This window comes from Oncorhynchus kisutch, linkage group LG6 (genome assembly GCF_002021735.2).
Source record: "Oncorhynchus kisutch isolate 150728-3 linkage group LG6, Okis_V2, whole genome shotgun sequence".
NCBI classification, from domain to species: domain Eukaryota; kingdom Metazoa; phylum Chordata; class Actinopteri; order Salmoniformes; family Salmonidae; genus Oncorhynchus; species Oncorhynchus kisutch.
The window spans coordinates 16,698,872-16,723,976 of record NC_034179.2 but is presented as its reverse complement, the minus strand read 5'-3'; the positions used below and the strand labels follow the sequence as shown (position 1 = coordinate 16,723,976).

The 25,105-nt window shown below is 40.5% G+C and overlaps 1 protein-coding gene across 3 annotated transcripts in view; it reads left to right on the top strand.

Annotated features, from left to right (window-relative positions):
* Nucleotides 1-14,011: 14,011 nt before the first annotated feature.
* The window catches only part of LOC109892414 (tyrosine-protein kinase Fer-like), a 41,469-nt gene continuing 30,375 nt past the window's right edge, over nt 14,012-25,105 (top strand). Inside the window, exons 1-2 of one of the 3 annotated variants that reach the window (XM_031826300.1) lie at nt 14,012-14,313; nt 24,198-24,500. In XM_031826300.1, the coding sequence (XP_031682160.1) occupies nt 24,291-24,500 (210 nt within the window). In that variant the 5' untranslated portion in view covers nt 14,012-14,313; nt 24,198-24,290. Of the gene's footprint in view, nt 14,314-22,253; nt 22,362-24,197; nt 24,501-25,105 lie in introns of those variants that run through there. The other 2 variants (XM_031826299.1, XM_031826298.1) reach the window with 2 other exon arrangements.

Genomic DNA, 25,105 nt, shown 5'->3' with positions numbered 1-25,105 from the left:
AAATAGTGACCACTAGCTGCTGTTCAGGCTATAGCAGCAGGTGCCGTTTTATAGCAGAGCAGCAGTAGCCTCCCACTACATAACAACATTGTTCCAACAATGTTTTACTTGACTTGCTTTAGAATGTTTTTAGTTTAATAAATAGGGTTTCTTCACATTGTGTACATTCATGGGGCGGCAGGTAGCCTAGTGGTTAGTGCTTTGGAATAGTAACCGAAAGGTTGTGAGTTCGAACCCCCGAGCTGACAAGGTACCAATCTGTCATTCTGCCCCTGAACAAGGCAGTTAACCCACTGTTCCTAGGCCGTCATTGAAATAAGAACTTGTTCGTAACTGACTTACCTAGTTAAATAAAGTGTTTTTTAAAGTATGCATGTGAATAGGCTACAAATGAGCATTTCTAAAAGGAGTACAAGAAATCTAAACTGTGAACGAACAGTGTGGTTTATACTGTTGACACCACATGTTCGTTAGTGTGGTGCACGTTTCAATTGGTGATGTTACTCGTTCTGAGACCTTAAAGTAGTTGCTTCCCGTTGCTTTTGTGGAGCGATGGGTAACGATGCTTCGAGGGTGGTTGTTGTCTATGTGTGCAGAGGGTCCCTGGTTCGGGGCAAGGAGAGTGACGGAAGTTAAACTGCACATCACAAATTGTTTGAATAATATCTGATATTAAGAGCAAATAGACCTGGGGTGGTGTAACATAAAGACAGACTCATGAAGTATTATTTTCAAAACTTCTCACCTCTGGGCCTTGCTGTCTTTGTCACTGTCACAGGCTCTGACGATCACCTTGACAGAAAACATGGAAAGGATTAATACCATACAACAATATGAGTTGGTAAATGCTCTGCTCAACATAAGAAATGGTTGTTCAAAATTGAGATTAGACTTAGAAGAAAAAAACGTAACATAAATATATATATAAACTACCGTTCAAAAGTATGGGATCACTCAGAAATGTCCTTGTTTTCCATGAAAACATACATGAAATAAGTTACAAAATAGGAAATATAGTCAAGACGTTGACAAGGTTATAAATAATGTTTTTTTATTGAATAATTGTGTCCTTTCGTCAAAGAATCCTCCATTTGCAGCAATTACAGCCTTACAGACCTTTGGCATTCTAGTTATCAATTTGTTGAGGTAATCTGAAGAGATTTCACCCCATGCTTCCTGAAGCACCTCCCACAAGTTGGATTGGCTTGATGGGCACTTACGTACCATACAGTCAAGTGGCTCCCACAACAGCTCAATAGGGTTGAGATCTGGTGGCTGTGCTGCCACTCCATTATAGACAGAATACCAGATGACTGCTTCTTCCCTAAATAGTTCATGCATAGTTTGGAGCTGTGCTTTGGGTCATTGTCCTGTTGAAGGAGGAAATTGGCTCCAATTAAGCGTCGTCCACAGGGTGCGTCATGGCGTTGCAAAGTGGAGTGATAGTCTTCCTTCTTCAAGACCCCTTTAACCCTGTACAAATCTCCCACTTTACCACCACCAAAGCACCCCCAGACCACCAGATTGCCTCCACCATGCTTGACAGATGGCGTCAAGCACTCCTCCAGCATCTTTTATTTTTTTCTGCATCTCACGAATGTTCTTCTTTGATCCGAACATCTCAAACTTAGATTAGTCTGTCCATAACACCTTTTTCCAATCTTCCTCTGTCCAGTGTCTGTGTTCTTTTGCCCATATTTATTTTTATTGGCCAGTCTGAGATATGGCTTTTTGCAACTCTGCCTAGAAGGCCAGCATCCCGGTGTCGCCTCTTCACTGTTGACGTTGAGACTGGTGTTTTGCGGGTACTATTTAATGAAGCTGCAGTTGAGGACTTGTGAGGCGTCTGTTTCTCAAACTAGACACTGTAATGTACTTGTCCTCTTGCTCAGTTGTGCACCCGGGACCTCCCACTTTTCTTTCTATTTTGATTAGAGACAGTTTGCTCTCTTCTGTGAAGGGAGTAGTACACAGCGTTGTATGAGATCTTCAGTTTCTTGGCAATTTCTCGCCTTCATTTCTCAAAACAAGAATAGACTGACGAGTTTCAGAATAAAGTTATTTGTTTCTGGCCATTTTGAGCCTGTAATCAATCCCACAAATGCTGATGCTCCAGATACTCAACTAGTGTTATTGCAGTTTTATTGCTTCTTTAATCAGAACATCAGTTTTCAGCTGTGCCAACATAATTGCAAAAGGGTTTTCTAATGATCAATTAGCCTTTTAAAATTATAAACTTGGATTAGCTAACCCAACGTGCCATTAGAACACAGGAGTGATGGTTATTGATAACACCTATGTAGATTTTTCCAAAAAAATCTTCCGTTTCCAGCTACAATTGTCATTTATAACATTAACAATGTCTACACTGTATTTGTGATCAATTTGATGTTATTTTAAATGGACAAAAAATGTCATTTTCTTTCTAAGTGACTTCAAACTTTTGAACGGTGGTGTATATGGTCCCAGTCCCAACCCAGTTTTGGAACCCTTGGGGGCTTATTTATAGTGTATGTATTGGGCAAAATTACTACTGTAGTCTATTCCAACTGAAAGTGGTAACATAAGGTTATTAGCTAGAATTTATAGACTCTCACCAAGTAATAGGTTAATTGACTCTTAGTTTGTTCCTTGTCAATTATGATTGATAAGAATTCTTTACAGTAGGCCTCCCAACTGTACATTTTAGTAATTTGGCAGACTCTCTTATCCAGAGCGATTTACAGGAGGAAGTAGGGTTAAGTTTCTTGCTCATAGACAAATCGACAGATTTTTTTACCTAGTCCGCTCAGGAATTCGAACCAGCTACCTTTCGGTTACTTGCCCTTAACCTCTAGGCTACCTGTACAAATGCCGTCATACAATTTAGTCATAAATTCGAGGGGACTGTAGCCTAATGAAGAGCTAATGAATAGCTATTAATGTGTTTTCTTACCCCATAAAACACCAGAAGTCGTAGGAGTAGGAAGGAGAGAGGGGCATATATGGAGCGCAGTGAAGCTGTAAGATTTGTGAGTGTGTGATGTGATGGACGTTGGGGCTTGCATGTATGTATGTCAGGAGCGGAGCTGTGTAATTTAACCACTTCTATCTCGTTCTAAAACACACCGTATTTTACACACACACACACGTCATAGCCCTATGGTAGACCAGACCCGTACAGAGCCAGAGCGGAAACCCCTCCCGAATCCCAGCTCCGGCAGCCGAGCAAAAGAAAAGAGGAATACCAAGAAATCAGGAGACAAGGAGAAATAACAGGAGAAAAGAAACTATCATAATAAAGTGAGTGCAGTCTGTCATTGATTGTATCAACTGTCTATTTGAATGGGATCCTGTAGATTTGATATATATTTGCTAGAGAACAAACACTTTCGAGCAATGGTTAAGGATTTTTTTCCTGGAGGAAAAAATGTCCAGACAACCGAAATTAGCAGGAATAGCTAACTTTGACTAGCGGTTTAGCCAGCAAGGTAATAGCTAATACAAACACCGCCCTCCGTTTAATTTCCCCATGATATTGTTATAGGAACATTTTATAATAAAGCAGACCCTATTTATTAAACTTTTGTTGTCACATAGTTAACGGTTTTCACCCTAAATGTGGGTAGCGTTAGCTAGCTAGCAAGGTAACTGCTAATGCTAAGATAGTTTGCTAGTTAGTTAGCTTGACAATGTGAATCAGATTATGTTCAGATATTTAGATGCTTGGCCTACTCATGCTAGCTAGCTACTGGACCGTGTTTGGTCAGAAGAGGCACATCCACATTAGGAGCTTTGGCGCATGTTCTGTTCTAATGCCTTTGATGCACAACAACTTTCCTCAGGATGGGAAACATGTAGGCATGTATTCAATGGCCATTTTAGGTGAAAGTGCAAATTATGTTGTCAGTTTGCAAACAGTTCATTGTGATTGTTATTGTATTCCATCAATGGTTTTGACGTCTATGACAACTTGTTGACATTATAGCCAGTGTTATTGAGAAACAGTTGCTGTGCTGTAAAGTACTGTATCGTGGATTGCCACGAATTGGGCGGGTGAAACTGATGCAGCTACAGAAAACCTTCTCACAGCCAGCCAACTGGACTTTACAAAACCCCTTGTCACACTTAGCCAGCTGTGTCCAATATTCTCTCTCCCATCATAGCTAACAGATTGCATTTTGCTAACAAATAGCGTAGCCTAACAGTGTTTGCATACACTTACTACCTACATTAAGCTACAAACATACGCTAGGTATGAAATAAAGTCTAGAAAATAATCAGGACACTGTTTATGTCTGTCAGCCTTGTGTTCCATGACCTTTTCATGCCACAGCAGTGAACCGAAAGAGGAGGACATTCCTTTGCTAGACTGCTCACTCAGATGGGGTATTCAAGCAGCAGTACCACCACCGCTGTTCTGTAGCGCGCAGCAAATCCTTGTTGAGTTTAGCTAACTCCCACTGATGGTACCCTCCGCCAGCCCATCACCCACCCACCCTAATTGTGTTATTGCTGGTGAGAAAGATGATTATAACAACATCACATTAAGAAGACATTTCACTGTCATACTCCTGTGTACAACTTCAACTACACGGCTTGACTCACAATTTGTGGCACACGTTAGAGAAGGAGACCCAGATGTGAAGAATGGCATTGTGGCCACCAATTTACTGAAATTGAGATCACAGTTCATCTTCAAGTCATTGACTTGTTGTTTGACAAGTTTTCCACAGCTGTGGGCTTATAAAATGTAGGCTACTGGCTGAATGTCTTTATTGTACCCAAGGTTGGTTGTTGTGTCACGAGACACTGTCAGGTCAAAACAGTGTTTTCCATTAGCGCCGTCTGTCGGCTAATCAGCCGGTTACAGACTAATTTTCAGCCAGATACATTTTCCATTACATATTAAAGCTACTTTTTGGGCGACCCAACCAAATTCACATGGATATGTGAGTTATAGATCTGTCATTCTCGTTGAAAGCAAGTCTAAAATAATTGGTAGATCTATTCTATATGCTCTATTTCTATGCTTCCCATTCTTTAGTTTAGTTTTTGCATCTTTTACTTTTGGTTTTGTACACAAGGTGAAAACAATTTTTGTTTATTGAAAAGATATTTAAGAGCGATTTAGATGGTACAATCAAATCAAATCAAATGTATTTATATAGCCCTTCGTACATCAGCTGATATCTCAAAGTGCTGTACAGAAACCCAGCCTAAAACCCCAAACAGCAAGCAATGCAGGTGTAGAAGCACGCTCTACATTATACATTGCTCGTTTTTGTCGCAAACTATTCGAATTTGAACAACCTGAAAATGAAGGAGCGGTTTCTGCATATTGCAACTTTAACTAGGCAACTTTTGATGTAAAAGTTTCGATTCGCTAGTCCGTCGAGCCCTCTCCCGCTAGAATGAACTTATGAATGTTTTAGGTTTTAGCGATCTATTGATAGGATAGGTGCCTGTAAGTCACAAAGCAAGTGATTTACAGGGAGACGCAGCAGAGAGGCAAAGCGAGACGTTTCACTCTTTCCAAAATCTGTCCAATGTCTGCCAAATGTGTTTCTATGGACTTATTTTGGACCTGAGCATGTCACCTACCTTCCTGCCTTTGGGACATTGACTCCTATTAATAGGGCAGAGACATGAGCATTCTGTCATTATATAAGAGTGCCTTAGGAAAGTATTCAGACCCCTTGACTTTTTTCACATTTTGTTACATTACAGCCTTATAATAAAATTGATTAAATAAAATAAAAAGTCCACAACAATCTACACACAATACCCCATAATGACAAAGCGAAAACAAGTTTTTTGAAATGTTTGAACACTTGTAAGCAGAAATACCTTATTTACATAAGTATTCAGACCCTTTGCTCTGAGACTCAAAATTGAGCTCAGGTGCATCCTGTTTCCATTGATCATCCTTGAGATGTTTCTATAACTTGATTGTGGAGTCCACCTGTGGTAAATTAAATTGATTGGATGTGATTTGGAAAGGCACACACCTGTGTATGTAAGGTCCCAAAGTTGACAGTGCATGTCAGAATGCCAAGCATCACGTCTGGAGGAAACCTGGCACCGTCCCTATGGTGAAGCGTGGTGGCAGAATCATGCTGTGGGGATGTTTTTCAGGGGCAGGGACTGGGAGACTAGTCAGGATCAAGGCAAAGATGAACGGAGCGAAGTACAGAGAGATCCCTGATGACAACCTGCTCAGGACCTCAGACTGGGGTGAAGGTTCACCGTCCAGCAGGACAACGACCCTAAGCACACAGCCAAGACAATGCAGGAGTGGCTTCGAGACAAGTCTGAATGTCCTTGAGTGGCCCAGCCAGAGCCCGGACTTGAACCTGATCAAACATCTCTGGAGAGATGAAAATAGCTGTGCAGTAACGCTCCCTGTCCAACCTGACAGAGCTTGAGAGGATCTGCAGAGAAGTATAGGAGAAACTCCCCAAATACAGATGTGCAAAGCTTTTTAACATCATACCCATGAAGACTCGAGGCTGTAATCGCTACCAAAGGTGCTTCAACAAATGATTGAGGAAAGGGTCTGAATACTTATGTAAATGTTTTTTACATTTTTTGCTTTGTCATTATGGGGTATTGTGTGTAGATTGAGGAAAAAATAAGTGTAATACATTTTAGAATAAGGCTGTAACCTAACAAAATGTGTAAAAAGTCAAAGGGTCTGAATACTTTCCGAAGGTACCGTACATATCTCTGGTTGCAGTTGTATTTCTTTACACGGAGGAGGGAGAGTAAGCATGATGCTTGTGAATTTGCATGTCCCATGTAATGTAAGTGTTAACGATGAGTCAATCTACGACTTAGCCTAATTATTGTTTTCTGACACATTAATTCTTTTTTGGCGTGTTTCACATAGCCAGGCATGCGGAGTTGTGGCGCGTAGTAGGCTATTTACTGTGAGTTGATTGACAATTGAACAGCAAGTGTTGATTAGTTTATAAAAGTTGTCAAACTGACTGAATAAAGTCCATATCCTATATCCCTTTGACAGGTTTACTTTCCTAGAATTCCAGACAATGACTCGTATTGTCAGTCAGTGTAGCCTTCCGAATCGCATCGGTGAGAGAGTTGTTTATTTGGCTCCCTAATTTGCGTTTGCTACTGGTAGGATTTTTGGCGATTTATCTGCAGATGAATTCTGAAAACCATTTGATGAAGATGATGAATCATCACTGCATGAATAGTAGGTAGTGGAGAGCCTCATTCTGGTCCAAATATGACAATTAGTGCCCTCATGGAATCCAGGCATTAAAATGGAATTCAACAATATTCAAACATTTACTGACCTTAGCAGGAAATCAACTAAATGTATAGAAAAATTGGGCAAATTATTTAATTTATCATAAGACCTGAACCCAATAGAAAATCTTATGAGGGAGCTGAAAGTCCGTAGAAGGTCTGTATGGAGGAGTGGGCCAAAATCCCTGCTGCACTGTGTGCAAACCTGGTCAAGAACTACAGGAAACGTTTGATCTCTGTAATTGGAAACAAAGGTTTCTGTACTAAATATTAAGTTCTGATTTTCTGATGTATCAAATACTTACAGTGGGGCAAAAAAAGTATTTAGTCAGCCACCAATTGTGCAAGTTCTCCCACTTAAAAAGATGAGAGGCCTGCCATTAATACAGGTAACGAGTGGAGGACAGAGGAGCCTCTTAAATAAGTTATTACAGGTCTGTGAGAGCCAGAAATCTTGCTTGTTTGTAGGTGACCAAATACTTATTTTCCACCATAATTTGCAAATAAATTCATTAAAAATCCTACAATGTGATTTTCTAGATTTTTTTTTCTCATTTTGTCTGTCATAGTTGAAGTGTACCTATGATGAAAATTACAGGCCTCTCATCTTTTTAAGTGGGAGAACTTGCACAATTGGTGGCTGACTAAATACTTTTTTGCCCCACTGTATGTCATGCAATAAAATGCAAATTAATTACTTAAAAATCATACAATGTGATTTTCTTGATTTTTGTTTTAGACTCCGTCTCTCACAGTTGAAGTGTACCTATGATAAAAATTACAGACCTCTACATGCTTTTTAAGTAGGAAAACCTGCAAAATCATCAGTGTGTCAAATATTTGTTCTCCCCAAGGTATATAGTACCACTCAAAGGTTTGGAGACACCTATTCATATAAGGGTTTTTCTTAATTTTTTTACTATTTTCTATGTTATAGAATAATAGTGAAGACATCAAAACTATGAAATAACACATATGGAATTATGTAGTAACCAAAAAAGTGTTAAACAAATATTTGAGATTCTTCAAAGTTGCCACCCTTTGCCTTGATGACTGTTTTGCACTCTCTTGGTATTCTCTAAAGTTAACTGCCATGTTCAGGTACAGAATGACAGATTATTACCTTGTCGACTCAGGGACTTGATCCAGCAACCTTACGGTTACTGGCCCAACGCACTAACCACTATGCTACCTGCCGCCCCAAAGTTCATTTGTGGAATTGTTTTCTTCTTAATGCGTTTGAGCCAGTCAGTTGTGTAGTGACAAGGTAGACGTGGTATACAGAAGATATCCCTATTTGGTAAAATACCAAGTCCATATTATGGCAAGAATAGCTCAAATAAGCAAAGAGAAACGACAGTCCATCATTACTTTAAGACATGAAGGTCAGTCAATCCGGAAATGTTCAATAACTTTGAAAGTTTCAAGTGCAGTCACAAAAACCATCAAGCGCTGTGATGAAACTGGCTCTCATGAGGACCGCCACAGGAAAGGAAGACCCAAAGTTACCTCTGCTGCAGAGGATAAGTTCATTAGAGTTACCAGTCTCAGAAATTTCTGCCCAAATAAATGCTTCACAGAGTTCAAGTAACAGACACATCTCAACATCAACTTGTTCAGAGGAGACTGGTCCAAGAAACACGAGCAATGGACATTAGACCTGTAGAAATCTGTCCTTTGGTTTGATGAGTCCAAATTTCAGATGTCTTTGTGAAACACAGAGTAGTTGAACAGATGAAGCATAGAGGTGTGATGTTGTGGTGGTGCTTTTCTGGTGACACTGTCAGTGATTTATTTAGAATTCGAGGCACACTTAACCAGCGTGGCTACCACAGCATTCTGCAGCGATACACCATCCCATCGGGTTTGTTTTTCAACAGGACAATGACCCAACACACCTCCAGGCTGTGTAAGGGCTATTTGACCAAGAAGGAGAGTGATGGAGTGCTGCATCAGATGACCTGGCCTCCACAATCACCTGACCATAACCCAATTGAGATGGTTTGGGATGAGTTGGACCACAGAGGGAAGGAAAAGCAGCCAACAAGTGCTCAGCACATGTGCGAACTCCTTCAAGACTGTCGGAAAAGCATTCCTCATGAAGCTGGTTGAGAGAATGCCACGAGTGTGCAAAGCCGTCATCAAGGCAAAGGGTGGCTACATTGAGGAATTTAAAATATATTTTGATTTGTTTAACACTTTATTTTTTTGCTTTCTACATGATTCCATATGTAGTTATTTCATAGTTTTGATGTCTTCACTATTATTCTACAATGTAGAAAATAGTAAAAAATAAAGAAACTCTTGAATGAGTAGGTGTGTCCAACATTTTGAGTTTTAGATATCTTTTTTTTTGGTAAATAAAATAAAATTGTTGGACATGACTGTGAAAACACCAGGAAAGTAGCTCCAAATGATTCTAATTTTTGAAATTCCCACACATAATAGAGAGACACGTGATCATATACAAATGTAAGCCAGGTTTGAAATTATTGTTTGGGTCAAATATTATATGTTTGGGCATCTTGCAGCCAATTTGCAGTCTACAAATGATTTGTAATTATGTTCCACCCCCCCTGACTATCCTCAAGAAAAAATTGTCTCCTGGCAGATCCCCTAATTATGGTCTAGATTCCAATGTTAGCTAGCTGTGCTAATGTTGCTATTTTGTAGAAAGCACTTATTGATACTAGCCAGATGGCCACAGCTAGATAACTACCTAGCAAGATGATGAAGAAACAATTTAATTCATTCTCCATAATCCCATACTGCCAGTGCCTGCCAATACCCAAATGTTTAGCTAGCTAGTTAACATTAGCATATTCGCAAGCTTGCACAACATAGGACACGGCACTAACTTGGCAGCTAACACAGGCATCTGTTTTATGGAAACTAATCCATTGTGATTTGAATTATAATGTCAATACTAGCTACAGTGGTTAGCTTGGTGGAAGTATTTAGTGTAGTATTCATTGTGTCTGTGCACTTAGCTAGCTGCCGTCCCATAGCCTATAGTTTTCATATATGAAGTGTGACCCACTCATGACATTTTGTCTCCATATCTGTCAGTTACTGACACCTATTTTCTGTCTTTAGTTTTTTTAAACTAAACCTGGCTGCTCACAGTTAGATCTACAGCTTGCAAAAAATTCACATGAAAAAAACAAAACAACCAGGGTTGTTCCATGTCATTTCAGCAAGCTGTGACAACCACCATCTCAGATTGTTCTGAAATAATTTCTGTAGTTAGAAACAGATAAGATGAACATTCCTGCAACTTTATTTTGCTGAAATGATCTCTTAGAAAACCCAACAACTTCAATGACTAATTTCTCTGAACAATAAAAATAAAAAAACATCACCAAATACACTGAGAATACATTATATAGGATGAAGAGACAATACTCCAAACTGCAGCGCCATACTAATTGTCTAACATAAAGAACTGAGAATATATACTCATTATTGGTGTGGGGGGTCAGTGGATGGCTTTTGACCACTTCTTTGGACTCCTCATGCCTTACTCATTGTTAGAAAAAAGTTTAGTCCAAATCAAATGTTCGGTACTACAATTCTTGAATATTATATGAATCCTATAAATTACAATGGCCAAATGGGTGCAATCAATTTGCTTAATTTCTCAGAGAACAAATTATATTTCAACAAAATAATGTTGCAGTAATGCTAATCTGTTTCTAACTACAGAAACGGTTTCTGAACAATCTGAGATGGTCCGCGTCAAAATCTTCTTTCTTGTGCTTTTAGAAGTGCAATGACCCACTATCCAGTTTTTTTACTTTTGTCATATAGGCCTAGCCTAAGATGTTTGAGAATAGGTAGCCGCCCCAAAGCATTTCCGTACTGTAGGCTACTCAGTGTGTCACGTGACTTGAAAGGCCTACGTCTTTCTGATTATAATCACGTTGTGGTTTCCTTTCAGCCTTCTTCTCATGATGCTTGTTGGAGGCAGTCACGTAGGTCACTGATCACTTGAACACTAGCCTGGTGTGCTCCTGAAGATGATCCCTCTATCTTATCTGACTTAAAGTGGGTGTTCTAGAAAACGCTCTGTGTGGTGTTACAAGTAAGTGTTCAAAGCCACCATTAAAGGGAATGTAAGTGTTCACAGTAATGTGAGGGACAGGTGATCAAGTTTTACAAAATTGCATCGCTATTGTTACAAAGGTTTTTCTAAAATGGCACCTGTCCCTGTTTATCTTGTAGACTTTTAGTAGCCTACTGTGTCAGTTTAATAGGGTTTGTTATCATTTTTTAGGTTATGTTTATGTTTATTCTTTCAACTGTGAAAGATTTGCATCTGATCCAGCTTCTGTAATTGCATTTTGAACTTTGAACTGGTTTTGGAATAAACCAGAGACATTAGCTATAAACTCTCTCAGTGCTCACACTGTACAGTGGAGTCATTTCCCTCATCTTCTTTTATAGCCTGTGACTCGTGGGGGGTAAAATGACATCTTTTGAATTCCTTTGGCAGTGAATGAATAAATTAATATTTGACTGTGAACACATCTGCCATGTCACTGACACTTATACCACTTGATTTTGCACAGACAGCCTAAATACAATTCACATGATCTTCTGTACTGTTATAATTTTGAGAATGCAGAACTAAAAATGTTTTCTGATTGTGGAGGACGTTTTGTGTTGGCTTAGTAGCCTCTGTTGTACTTGTCCTAGTGTTCATGCTATGACCCATTTATGACACAAGTTTGTCTACTTGCCGAATAAGGCTGTTTCAGATTAGGTTATAGGCTGTTCTTGTTTAGGTTGTACTACTCTGAATTCTAGCCGCTCCATTCTCATAAGGGGTTCTATTAAGAGTTTTCATATATTAGATCAAGGCACACTATTTGAAGACGTTCCCTACCAATTAGGCGATGTCATGTGTGATCTGACTGGGATATACACAACAACATTCCCAATAGAAAGGCACATTTTCTAGTCTCTGGGGCGCTTAGTGCATCTTTGACAAATGGTGTTTGCCCCACTATTTAACTTCCAAAAGTGTTAGTTCAAGTTTGAAGATGTTCTTGGAGTCTACTTTATTCATCAGCACGTTAAAAGTCTTTAGTGTGAGACACTGGAGCAGAACAGAAGGCATCTGACTTGGAGATAATAAGCTTTTCCCCCGAGGTTTAAAGCCAGATTAAATAGGCAGTCTAGTAGTAGCAGAGGTAGAGTGATTGTCTGTCTTTTTTATAATCTGCCTCGTCTCTGAAGGCTTACATCCCTATCTCACATTAGACTAGCCTACTTCCTGTTGTTGTACCGTATCTACCGTTTCTGGTCTCTATTTACTTTGTTTCAATTTCTTACTGTGGTAGGCCTATAAATAGTTACCTGAGATGAGGGATGGTGAGGTTAGGTAGCCTACATGAATTTGTTACCATTTTGTTTCGGCCGCTTCACCGTCGGCCCACCCACTTCCTAAACTAAGCTGGTCGCCCACCCCTTCCTTCATTGTGCGTCTTTATTTCAGAAAACTCTGCCTCTTGCATCAGAAGGTTGTTGCAGTCTATAAAGGGCTAGGCTAATCAAAGGAGTACCTTTTATTTAGGCTAATTCATAGAAAACCTTCCACCTGTCTGCAACTAATGACTAACCAACATTCAACAAGCAGTTTGCCTTTGTCGACCAGGACAGGTGCTATCAATTTGCTGTAATTTGTGCAAAATGTTTTACACATTTATTATAGTTTCTGTATGTGCCTCACAGGAGGTTGGTGGAAGCTTAAATTGGAAGGATGGGCTCGTGGTAATGGCTGGTGTGGAAAAAGTGGAATGGTATCAAACACATGGTTTCCAGATGTTTGATACCATTCCATTTACTCTGTTCCAGACATTATTATGAGCCGTCGTCCCCTCAGCAGCCTCCAATGATTTGCTTCCTTCCAGGAAAGATGCAGAACTGAGGGGAACTATCCATCCTCCCGGCCCAGTGAAGTGTGAGACTAAATAGCGTGTCGTGAGGAAAAGGGGAGAGGGACGATGGGGTTCGGACGGGACCTGGGGAACTCGCACGATGGGCTGTTGAAGCTGCAGGACTGGGAACTGAAGCTGCTGGAGACAGTGAAGCGCTTCATGACGCTACGGGTGAGAGCGACAAGGAGTACGCCTCTCTCCTCCTCAACATCAGTCAGCAGGTGGACAAGCACGACAACTGCTCCCAGATGGACTACATCAGCAACGTCTCCAAGGTTAACACAAACGCATATCAATTCAGAAATACCAGATATATTCATGTATACAGTACAGACACAAGTGTCAACACAGACTACATCAGTAATGTCTTTAAGGTGAGATAGAAGATGGTGCTTTGCTGAATCTCTCTTTCACTCCCTCCATCTCTCCCCCCCTCTCTCTCGCTTCTTCTCTCGCTACCTCTCTCTCTCGCTACCTCCTCTCTCTACGCTAACCCGCTACCTCTCTCGCTAACTCTCCTCTCGCTACCCCCCTCTCGCTACCCTCTCTCTCTCGTGCTAACCTCTCTCTCTCTTGCTACCTCTCTCTTCCTCTTGTTACCTCGCTCCTCTCTTCTCGCTACCTCTCTCTTCTCTCTCGCCACCTCTCTCTCTCGCTANGCCCTTAACCTCTAGGCTACCTGTACAAATGCCGTCATACAATTTAGTCATAAATTCGAGGGGACTGTAGCCTAATGAAGAGCTAATGAATAGCTATTAATGTGTTTCTTACCCCATAAAACACCAGAAGTCGTAGGAGTAGGAAGGAGAGAGGGGCATATATGGAGCGCAGTGAAGCTGTAAGATTTGTGAGTGTGTGATGTGATGGACGTTGGGGCTTGCATGTATGTATGTCAGGAGCGGAGCTGTGTAATTTAACCACTTCTATCTCGTTCTAAAACACACCGTATTTTACACACACACACACGTCATAGCCCTATGGTAGACCAGACCCGTACAGAGCCAGAGCGGAAACCCCTCCCGAATCCCAGCTCCGGCAGCCGAGCAAAGAAAAGAGGAATACCAAGAAATCAGGAGACAAGGAGAAATAACAGGAGAAAAGAAACTATCATAATAAAGTGAGTGCAGTCTGTCATTGATTGTATCAACTGTCTATTTGAATGGGATCCTGTAGATTTGATATATATTTGCTAGAGAACAAACACTTTCGAGCAATGGTTAAGGATTTTTTTCCTGGAGGAAAAAATGTCCAGACAACCGAAATTAGCAGGAATAGCTAACTTTGACTAGCGGTTTAGCCAGCAAGGTAATAGCTAATACAAACACCGCCCTCCGTTTAATTTCCCCATGATATTGTTATAGGAACATTTTATAATAAAGCAGACCCTATTTATTAAACTTTTGTTGTCACATAGTTAACGGTTTTCACCCTAAATGTGGGTAGCGTTAGCTAGCTAGCAAGGTAACTGCTAATGCTAAGATAGTTGCTAGTTAGTTAGCTTGACAATGTGAATCAGATTATGTTCAGATATTTAGATGCTTGGCCTACTCATGCTAGCTAGCTACTGGACCGTGTTTGGTCAGAAGAGGCACATCCACATTAGGAGCTTTGGCGCATGTTCTGTTCTAATGCCTTTGATGCACAACAACTTTCCTCAGGATGGGAAACATGTAGGCATGTATTCAATGGCCATTTTAGGTGAAAGTGCAAATTATGTTGTCAGTTTGCAAACAGTTCATTGTGATTGTTATTGTATTCCATCAATGGTTTTGACGTCTATGACAACTTGTTGACATTATAGCCAGTGTTATTGAGAAACAGTTGCTGTGCTGTAAAGTACTGTATCGTGGATTGCCACGAATTGGGCGGGTGAAACTGATGCAGCTACAGAAAACCTTCTCACAGCCAGCCAACTGGACTTTACAAAACCCTTGTCACACTTAGCCAGCTGTGTCCAATATTCTCTCTCCCATCATAGCTAACAGATTGCATTTTGCTAACAAATAGCGTAGCCTAACAGTGTTTGCATACACTTACTACCTACATTAAGCTACAAACATACGCTAGGTATGAAATAAAGTCTAGAAAATAATCAGGACATTTATGTCTGTCAGCCTTGTGTTCCATGACCTTTTCATGCCACAGCAGTGAACCGAAAGAGGAGGACATTCCTTTGCTAGACTGCTCACTCAGATGGGGTATTCAAGCAGCAGTACCACCACCGCTGTTCTGTAGCGCGCAGCAAATCCTTGTTGAGTTTAGCTAACTCCCACTGATGGTACCCTCCGCCAGCCCATCACCCACCCACCCTAATTGTGTTATTGCTGGTGAGAAAGATGATTATAACAACATCACATTAAGAAGACATTTCACTGTCATACTCCTGTGTACAACTTCAACTACACGGCTTGACTCACAATTTGTGGCACACGTTAGAGAAGGAGACCCAGATGTGAAGAATGGCATTGTGGCCACCAATTTACTGAAATTGAGATCACAGTTCATCTTCAAGTCATTGACTTGTTGTTTGACAAGTTTTCCACAGCTGTGGGCTTATAAAATGTAGGCTACTGGCTGAATGTCTTTATTGTACCCAAGGTTGGTTGTTGTGTCACGAGACACTGTCAGGTCAAAACAGTGTTTTCCATTAGCGCCGTCTGTCGGCTAATCAGCCGGTTACAGACTAATTTTCAGCCAGATACATTTTCCATTACATATTAAAGCTTTTTTTGGGCGACCCAACCAAATTCACATGGATATGTGAGTTATAGATCTGTCATTCTCGTTGAAAGCAAGTCTAAAATAATTGGTAGATCTATTCTATATGCTCTATTTCTATGCTTCCCATTCTTTAGTTTAGTTTTTGCATCTTTTACTTTTGGTTTTGTACACAAGGTGAAAACAATTTTTGTTTATTGAAAAGATATTTAAGAGCGATTTAGATGGTACAATCAAATCAAATCAAATGTATTTATATAGCCCTTCGTACATCAGCTGATATCTCAAAGTGCTGTACAGAAACCCAGCCTAAAACCCCAAACAGCAAGCAATGCAGGTGTAGAAGCACGCTCTACATTATACATTGCTCGTTTTTGTCGCAAACTATTCGAATTTGAACAACCTGAAAATGAAGGAGCGGTTTCTGCATATTGCAACTTTAACTAGGCAACTTTTGATGTAAAAGTTTCGATTCGCTAGTCCGTCGAGCCCTCTCCCGCTAAGAATGAACTTATGAATGTTTTAGGTTTTAGCGATCTATTGGATAGGATAGGTGCCTGTAAGTCACAAAGCAAGTGATTTACAGGGAGACGCAGCAGAGAGGCAAAGCGAGACGTTTCACTCTTTCCAAAAATCTGTCCAATGTCTGCCAAATGTGTTTCTATGGACTTATTTTGGACCTAGGCATGTCACCTACCTTCCTGCCTTTGGGACATTGACTCCTATTATAGGGCAGAGACATGGCATTCTGTCATTATAAGAGTGCCTTAGGAAAGTATTCAGACCCCATTGACTTTTTTCACATTTTGTTACATACAGCCTTATAATAAAATTGATTAAATAAATAAAAAGTCCACAACAATCTACACACAATACCCCATAATGACAAAGCGAAAACAAGTTTTTTGAAATGTTTGAACACTTGTAAGCAGAAATACCTTATTTACATAAGTATTCAGACCCTTTGCTCTGAGACTCAAAATTGAGCTCAGGTGCATCCTGTTTCCATTGATCATCCTTGAGATGTTTCTATAACTTGATTGTGGAGTCCACCTGTGGTAAATTAAATTGATTGGATGTGATTTGGAAAGGCACACACCTGTGTATGTAAGGTCCCAAAGTTGACAGTGCATGTCAGAATGCCAAGCATCACGTCTGGAGGAAACCTGGCACCGTCCCTATGGTGAAGCGTGGTGGCAGAATCATGCTGTGGGGATGTTTTTCAGGGGCAGGGACTGGGAGACTAGTCAGGATCAAGGCAAAGATGAACGGAGCGAAGTACAGAGAGATCCCTGATGACAACCTGCTCAGGACCTCAGACTGGGGTGAAGGTTCACCGTCCAGCAGGACAACGACCCTAAGCACACAGCCAAGACAATGCAGGAGTGGCTTCGAGACAAGTCTGAATGTCCTTGAGTGGCCCAGCCAGAGCCCGGACTTGAACCTGATCAAACATCTCTGGAGAGATGAAAATAGCTGTGCAGTAACGCTCCCTGTCCAACCTGACAGAGCTTGAGAGGATCTGCAGAGAAGTATAGGAGAAAAACCCCAAATACAGATGTGCAAAGCTTTTTAACATCATACCCATGAAGACTCGAGGCTGTAATCGCTACCAAAGGTGCTTCAACAAATGATTGAGGAAAGGGTCTGAATACTTATGTAAATGTTTTTTACATTTTTTTGCTTTGTCATTATGGGGTATTGTGTGTAGATTGAGGAAAAAATAAGTGTAATACATTTTAGAATAAGGCTGTAACCTAACAAAATGTGTAAAAAGTCAAAGGGTCTGAATACTTTCCGAAGGTACCGTACATATCTCTGGTTGCAGTTGTATTTCTTTACACGGAGGAGGGAGAGTAAGCATGATGCTTGTGAATTTGCATGTCCCATGTAATGTAAGTGTTAACGATGAGTCAATCTACGACTTAGCCTAATTATTGTTTTCTGACACATTAATTCTTTTTTGGCGTGTTTCACATAGCCAGGCATGCGGAGTTGTGGCGCGTAGTAGGCTATTTACTGTGAGTTGATTGACAATTGAACAGCAAGGTGTTGATTAGTTTATAAAAGTTGTCAAACTGACTGAATAAAGTCCATATCCTATATCCCTTTGACAGGTTTACTTTCCTAGAATTCCAGACAATGACTCGTATTGTCAGTCAGTGTAGCCTTCCGAATCGCATCGGTGAGAGAGTTGTTTATTTGGCTCCCTAATTTGCGTTGCTACTGGTAGGATTTTTGGCGATTTATCTGCAGATGAATTCTGAAAACCATTTGATGAAGATGATGAATCATCACTGGCATGAATAGTAGGTAGTGGAGAGCCTCATTCTGGTCCAAATATGACAATTAGTGCCCTCATGGAATCCAGGCATTAAAATGGAATTCAACAATATTCAAACATTTACTGACCTTAGCAGGAAATCAACTAAATGTATAGAAAAAATTGGGCAAATTATTTAATTTATCATAAGACCTGAACCCAATAGAAAATCTTATGAGGGAGCTGAAAGTCCGTAGAAGGTCTGTATGGAGGAGTGGGCCAAAATCCCTGCTGCACTGTGTGCAAACCTGGTCAAGAACTACAGGAAACGTTTGATCTCTGTAATTGGAAACAAAGGTTTCTGTACTAAATATTAAGTTCTGATTTTCTGATGTATCAAATACTTACAGTGGGGGCAAAAAAAGTATTTAGTCAGCCACCAATTGTGCAAGTTCTCCCACTTAAAAAGATGAGAGGCCTGCCATTATACAGGTAACGAGTGGAGGACAGAGGAGCCTCTTAAATAAGTTATTACAGGTCTGTGAGAGCCAGAAATCTTGCTTGTTTGTAGGTGACCAAATACTTATTTTCCACCATAATTTGCAAATAAATTCATTAAAAATCCTACAATGTGATTTTCTAGATTTTTTTCTCATTTTGTCTGTCATAGTTGAAGTGTACCTATGATGAAAATTACAGGCCTCTCATCTTTTTAAGTGGGAGAACTTGCACAATTGGTGGCTGACTAAATACTTTTTTGCCCCACTGTATGTCATGCAATAAAATGCAAATTAATTACTTAAAAATCATACAATGTGATTTTCTTGATTTTTGTTTTAGACTCCGTCTCTCACAGTTGAAGTGTACCTATGATAAAAATTACAGACCTCTACATGCTTTTTAAGTAGGAAAACCTGCAAAATCATCAGTGTGTCAAATATTTGTTCTCCCCAAGGTATATAGTACCACTCAAAGGTTTGGAGACACCTATTCATATAAGGGTTTTTCTTAATTTTTTTACTATTTTCTATGTTATAGAATAATAGTGAAGACATCAAAACTATGAAATAACACATATGGAATTATGTAGTAACCAAAAAAGTGTTAAACAAATATTTGAGATTCTTCAAAGTTGCCACCCTTTGCCTTGATGACTGTTTTGCACTCTCTTGGTATTCTCTAAAGTTAACTGCCATGTTCAGGTACAGAATGACAGATTATTACCTTGTCGACTCAGGGACTTGATCCAGCAACCTTACGGTTACTGGCCCAACGCACTAACCACTATGCTACCTGCCGCCCCAAAGTTCATTTGTGGAATTGTTTTCTTCTTAAATGCGTTTGAGCCAGTCAGTTGTGTAGTGACAAGGTAGACGTGGTATACAGAAGATATCCCTATTTGGTAAAATACCAAGTCCATATTATGGCAAGAATAGCTCAAATAGCAAAGAGAAACGACAGTCCATCATTACTTTAAGACATGAAGGTCAGTCAATCCGGAAATGTTCAATAACTTGAAAGTTTCAAGTGCAGTCACAAAAACCATCAAGGCGCTGTGATGAAACTGGCTCTCATGAGGACCGCCACAGGAAAGGAAGACCCAAGTTACCTCTGCTGCAGAGGATAAGTTCATTAGAGTTACCAGTCTCAGAAATTTCTGCCCAAATAAATGCTTCACAGAGTTCAAGTAACAGACACATCTCAACATCAACTTGTTCAGAGGAGACTGGTCCAAGAAACACGAGCAATGGACATTAGACCTGTAGAAATCTGTCCTTTGGTTTGATGAGTCCAAATTTCAGATGTCTTTGTGAAACACAGAGTAGTTGAACAGATGAAGCATAGAGGTGTGATGTTGTGGTGGTGCTTTTCTGGTGACACTGTCAGTGATTTATTTAGAATTCGAGGCACACTTAACCAGCGTGGCTACCACAGCATTCTGCAGCGATACACCATCCCATCGGGTTTGTTTTTCAACAGGACAATGACCCAACACACCTCCAGGCTGTGTAAGGGCTATTTGACCAAGAAGGAGAGTGATGGAGTGCTGCATCAGATGACCTGGCCTCCACAATCACCTGACCATAACCCAATTGAGATGGTTTGGGATGAGTTGGACCACAGAGGGAAGGAAAAGCAGCCAACAAGTGCTCAGCACATGTGCGAACTCCTTCAAGACTGTCGGAAAAGCATTCCTCATGAAGCTGGTTGAGAGAATGCCACGAGTGTGCAAAGCCGTCATCAAGGCAAAGGGTGGCTACATTGAGGAATTTAAAATATATTTTGATTTGTTTAACACTTTATTTTTTTGCTTTCTACATGATTCCATATGTAGTTATTTCATAGTTTTGATGTCTTCACTATTATTCTACAATGTAGAAAATAGTAAAAAATAAAGAAACTCTTGAATGAGTAGGTGTGTCCAACATTTTGAGTTTTAGATATCTTTTTTTTTGGTAAATAAAATAAAATTGTTGGACATGACTGTGAAAACACCAGGAAAGTAGCTCCAAATGATTCTAATTTTTGAAATTCCCACACATAATAGAGAGACACGTGATCATATACAAATGTAAGCCAGGTTTGAAATTATTGTTTGGGTCAAATATTATATGTTTGGGCATCTTGCAGCCAATTTGCAGTCTACAAATGATTTGTAATTATGTTCCACCCCCCCTGACTATCCTCAAGAAAAAATTGTCTCCTGGCAGATCCCCTAATTATGGTCTAGATTCCAATGTTAGCTAGCTGTGCTAATGTTGCTATTTTGTAGAAAGCACTTATTGATACTAGCCAGATGGCCACAGCTAGATAACTACCTAGCAAGATGATGAAGAAACAATTTAATTCATTCTCCATAATCCCATACTGCCAGTGCCTGCCAATACCCAAATGTTTAGCTAGCTAGTTAACATTAGCATATTCGCAAGCTTGCACAACATAGGACACGGCACTAACTTGGCAGCTAACACAGGCATCTGTTTTATGGAAACTAATCCATTGTGATTTGAATTATAATGTCAATACTAGCTACAGTGGTTAGCTTGGTGGAAGTATTTAGTGTAGTATTCATTGTGTCTGTGCACTTAGCTAGCTGCCGTCCCATAGCCTATAGTTTTCATATATGAAGTGTGACCCACTCATGACATTTTGTCTCCATATCTGTCAGTTACTGACACCTATTTTCTGTCTTTAGTTTTTTTAAACTAAACCTGGCTGCTCACAGTTAGATCTACAGCTTGCAAAAAATTCACATGAAAAAACAAAACAACCAGGGTTGTTCCATGTCATTTCAGCAAGCTGTGACAACCACCATCTCAGATTGTTCTGAAATAATTTCTGTAGTTAGAAACAGATAAGATGAACATTCCTGCAACTTTATTTTGCTGAAATGATCTCTTAGAAAACCCAACAACTTCAATGACTAATTTCTCTGAACAATAAAAAATAAAAAAACATCACCAAATACACTGAGAATACATTATATAGGATGAAGAGACAATACTCCAAACTGCAGCGCCATACTAATTGTCTAACATAAAGAACTGAGAATATATACTCATTATTGGTGTGGGGGGTCAGTGGATGGCTTTTGACCACTTCTTTGGACTCCTCATGCCTTACTCATTGTTAGAAAAAAGTTTAGTCCAAATCAAATGTTCGGTACTACAATTCTTGAATATTATATGAATCCTATAAATTACAATGGCCAAATGGGTGCAATCAATTTGCTTAATTTCTCAGAGAACAAATTATATTTCAACAAAATAATGTTGCAGTAATGCTAATCTGTTTCTAACTACAGAAACGGTTTCTGAACAATCTGAGATGGTCCGCGTCAAAATCTTCTTTCTTGTGCTTTTAGAAGTGCAATGACCCACTATCCAGTTTTTTTACTTTTGTCATATAGGCCTAGCCTAAGATGTTTGAGAATAGGTAGCCGCCCCAAAGCATTTCCGTACTGTAGGCTACTCAGTGTGTCACGTGACTTGAAAGGCCTACGTCTTTCTGATTATAATCACGTTGTGGTTTCCTTTCAGCCTTCTTCTCATGATGCTTGTTGGAGGCAGTCACGTAGGTCACTGATCACTTGAACACTAGCCTGGTGTGCTCCTGAAGATGATCCCTCTATCTTATCTGACTTAAAGTGGGTGTTCTAGAAAACGCTCTGTGTGGTGTTACAAGTAAGTGTTCAAAGCCACCATTAAAGGGAATGTAAGTGTTCACAGTAATGTGAGGGACAGGTGATCAAGTTTTAACAAAATTGCATCGCTATTGTTACAAAGGTTTTTCTAAAATGGCACCTGTCCCTGTTTATCTTGTAGACTTTTAGTAGCCTACTGTGTCAGTTTAATAGGGTTTGTTATCATTTTTTAGGTTATGTTTATGTTTATTCTTTCAACTGTGAAAGATTTGCATCTGATCCAGCTTCTGTAATTGCATTTTGAACTTTGAACTGGTTTTGGAATAAACCAGAGACATTAGCTATAAACTCTCTCAGTGCTCACACTGTACAGTGGAGTCATTTCCCTCATCTTCTTTTATAGCCTGTGACTCGTGGGGGGTAAAATGACATCTTTTGAATTCCTTTGGCAGTGAATGAATAAATTAATATTTGACTGTGAACACATCTGCCATGTCACTGACACTTATACCACTTGATTTTGCACAGACAGCCTAAATACAATTCACATGATCTTCTGTACTGTTATAATTTTGAGAATGCAGAACTAAAAATGTTTTCTGATTGTGGAGGACGTTTTGTGTTGGCTTAGTAGCCTCTGTTGTACTTGTCCTAGTGTTCATGCTATGACCCATTTATGACACAAGTTTGTCTACTTGCCGAATAAGGCTGTTTCAGATTAGGTTATAGGCTGTTCTTGTTTAGGTTGTACTACTCTGAATTCTAGCCGCTCCATTCTCATAAGGGGTTCTATTAAGAGTTTTCATATATTAGATCAAGGCACACTATTTGAAGACGTTCCCTACCAATTAGGCGATGTCATGTGTGATCTGACTGGGATATACACAACAACATTCCCAATAGAAAGGCACATTTTTCTAGTCTCTGGGGCGCTTAGTGCATCTTTGACAAATGGTGTTTGCCCCACTATTTAACTTCCAAAAGTGTTAGTTCAAGTTTGAAGATGTTCTTGGAGTCTACTTTATTCATCAGCACGTTAAAAGTCTTTAGTGTGAGACACTGGAGCAGAACAGAAGGCATCTGACTTGGAGATAATAAGCTTTTCCCCCGAGGTTTAAAGCCAGATTAAATAGGCAGTCTAGTAGTAGCAGAGGTAGAGTGATTGTCTGTCTTTTTATAATCTGCCTCGTCTCTGAAGGCTTACATCCCTATCTCACATTAGACTAGCCTACTTCCTGTTGTTGTACCGTATCTACCGTTTCTGGTCTCTATTTACTTTGTTTCAATTTCTTACTGTGGTAGGCCTATAAATAGTTACCTGAGATGAGGGATGGTGAGGTTAGGTAGCCTACATGAATTTGTTACCATTTTGTTTCGGCGGCCGCTTCACCGTCGGCCCACCCACTTCCTAAACTAAGCTGGTCGCCCCACCCCTTCCTTCATTGTGCGTCTTTATTTCAGAAAACTCTGCCTCTTGCATCAGAAGGTTGTTGCAGTCTATAAAGGGCTAGGCTAATCAAAGGAGTACCTTTTATTTAGGCTAATTCATAGAAAACCTTCCACCTGTCTGCAACTAATGACTAACCAACATTCAACAAGCAGTTTGCCTTTGTCGACCAGGACAGGTGCTATCAATTTGCTGTAATTTGTGCAAAATGTTTTACACATTTATTATAGTTTCTGTATGTGCCTCACAGGAGGTTGGTGGAAGCTTAAATTGGAAGGATGGGCTCGTGGTAATGGCTGGTGTGGAAAAAGTGGAATGGTATCAAACACATGGTTTCCAGATGTTTGATACCATTCCATTTACTCTGTTCCAGACATTATTATGAGCCGTCGTCCCCTCAGCAGCCTCCAATGATTTGCTTCCTTCCAGGAAAGATGCAGAACTGAGGGGAACTATCCATCCTCCCGGCCCAGTGAAGTGTGAGACTAAATAGCGTGTCGTGAGGAAAAGGGGAGAGGGACGATGGGGTTCGGACGGGACCTGGGGAACTCGCACGATGGGCTGTTGAAGCTGCAGGACTGGGAACTGAAGCTGCTGGAGACAGTGAAGCGCTTCATGACGCTACGGGTGAAGAGCGACAAGGAGTACGCCTCTCTCCTCCTCAACATCAGTCAGCAGGTGGACAAGCACGACAACTGCTCCCAGATGGACTACATCAGCAACGTCTCCAAGGTTAACACAAACGCATATCAATTCAGAAATACCAGATATATTCATGTATACAGTACAGACACAAGTGTCAACACAGACTACATCAGTAATGTCTTTAAGGTGAGATAGAAGATGGTGCTTTGCTGAATCTCTCTTTCACTCCCTCCATCTCTCCCCCCCTCTCTCTCGCTTCTTTCTCTCGCTACCTCTCTCTCTCGCTACCTCTCTCTCGCTACCGCTCTCTCGCTACCTCTCTCTCGCTACCCCCTCTCGCTACCTCTCTCTCTCGCTACCTCTCTCTCTCTTGCTACCTCTCTCTCTCTTGTTACCTCTCTCTCTCTCTCTCGCTACCTCTCTCTCTCTCGCCACCTCTCTCTCTCGCTACCTCTCTCTCTCTCGCCACCTCTCTCTCTCGCCACCTCTCTCTCTCTCGCTACCTCTCTCGCTACCTCTCTCTCTCGCTACCTCTCTCTCTCGCTACCTCTCTCTCTCGCTACCTCTTCTCTCGCTACCTCTCTCTCTCTCTCTCTCTCTCGCTACCCTCTCTCTCGCTACCTCTCTCTCTCTTGCTACCTCTCTCTCTCTTCGTTACCTCTCTCTCTCTCTCTCTCGCTACCTCTCTCTCT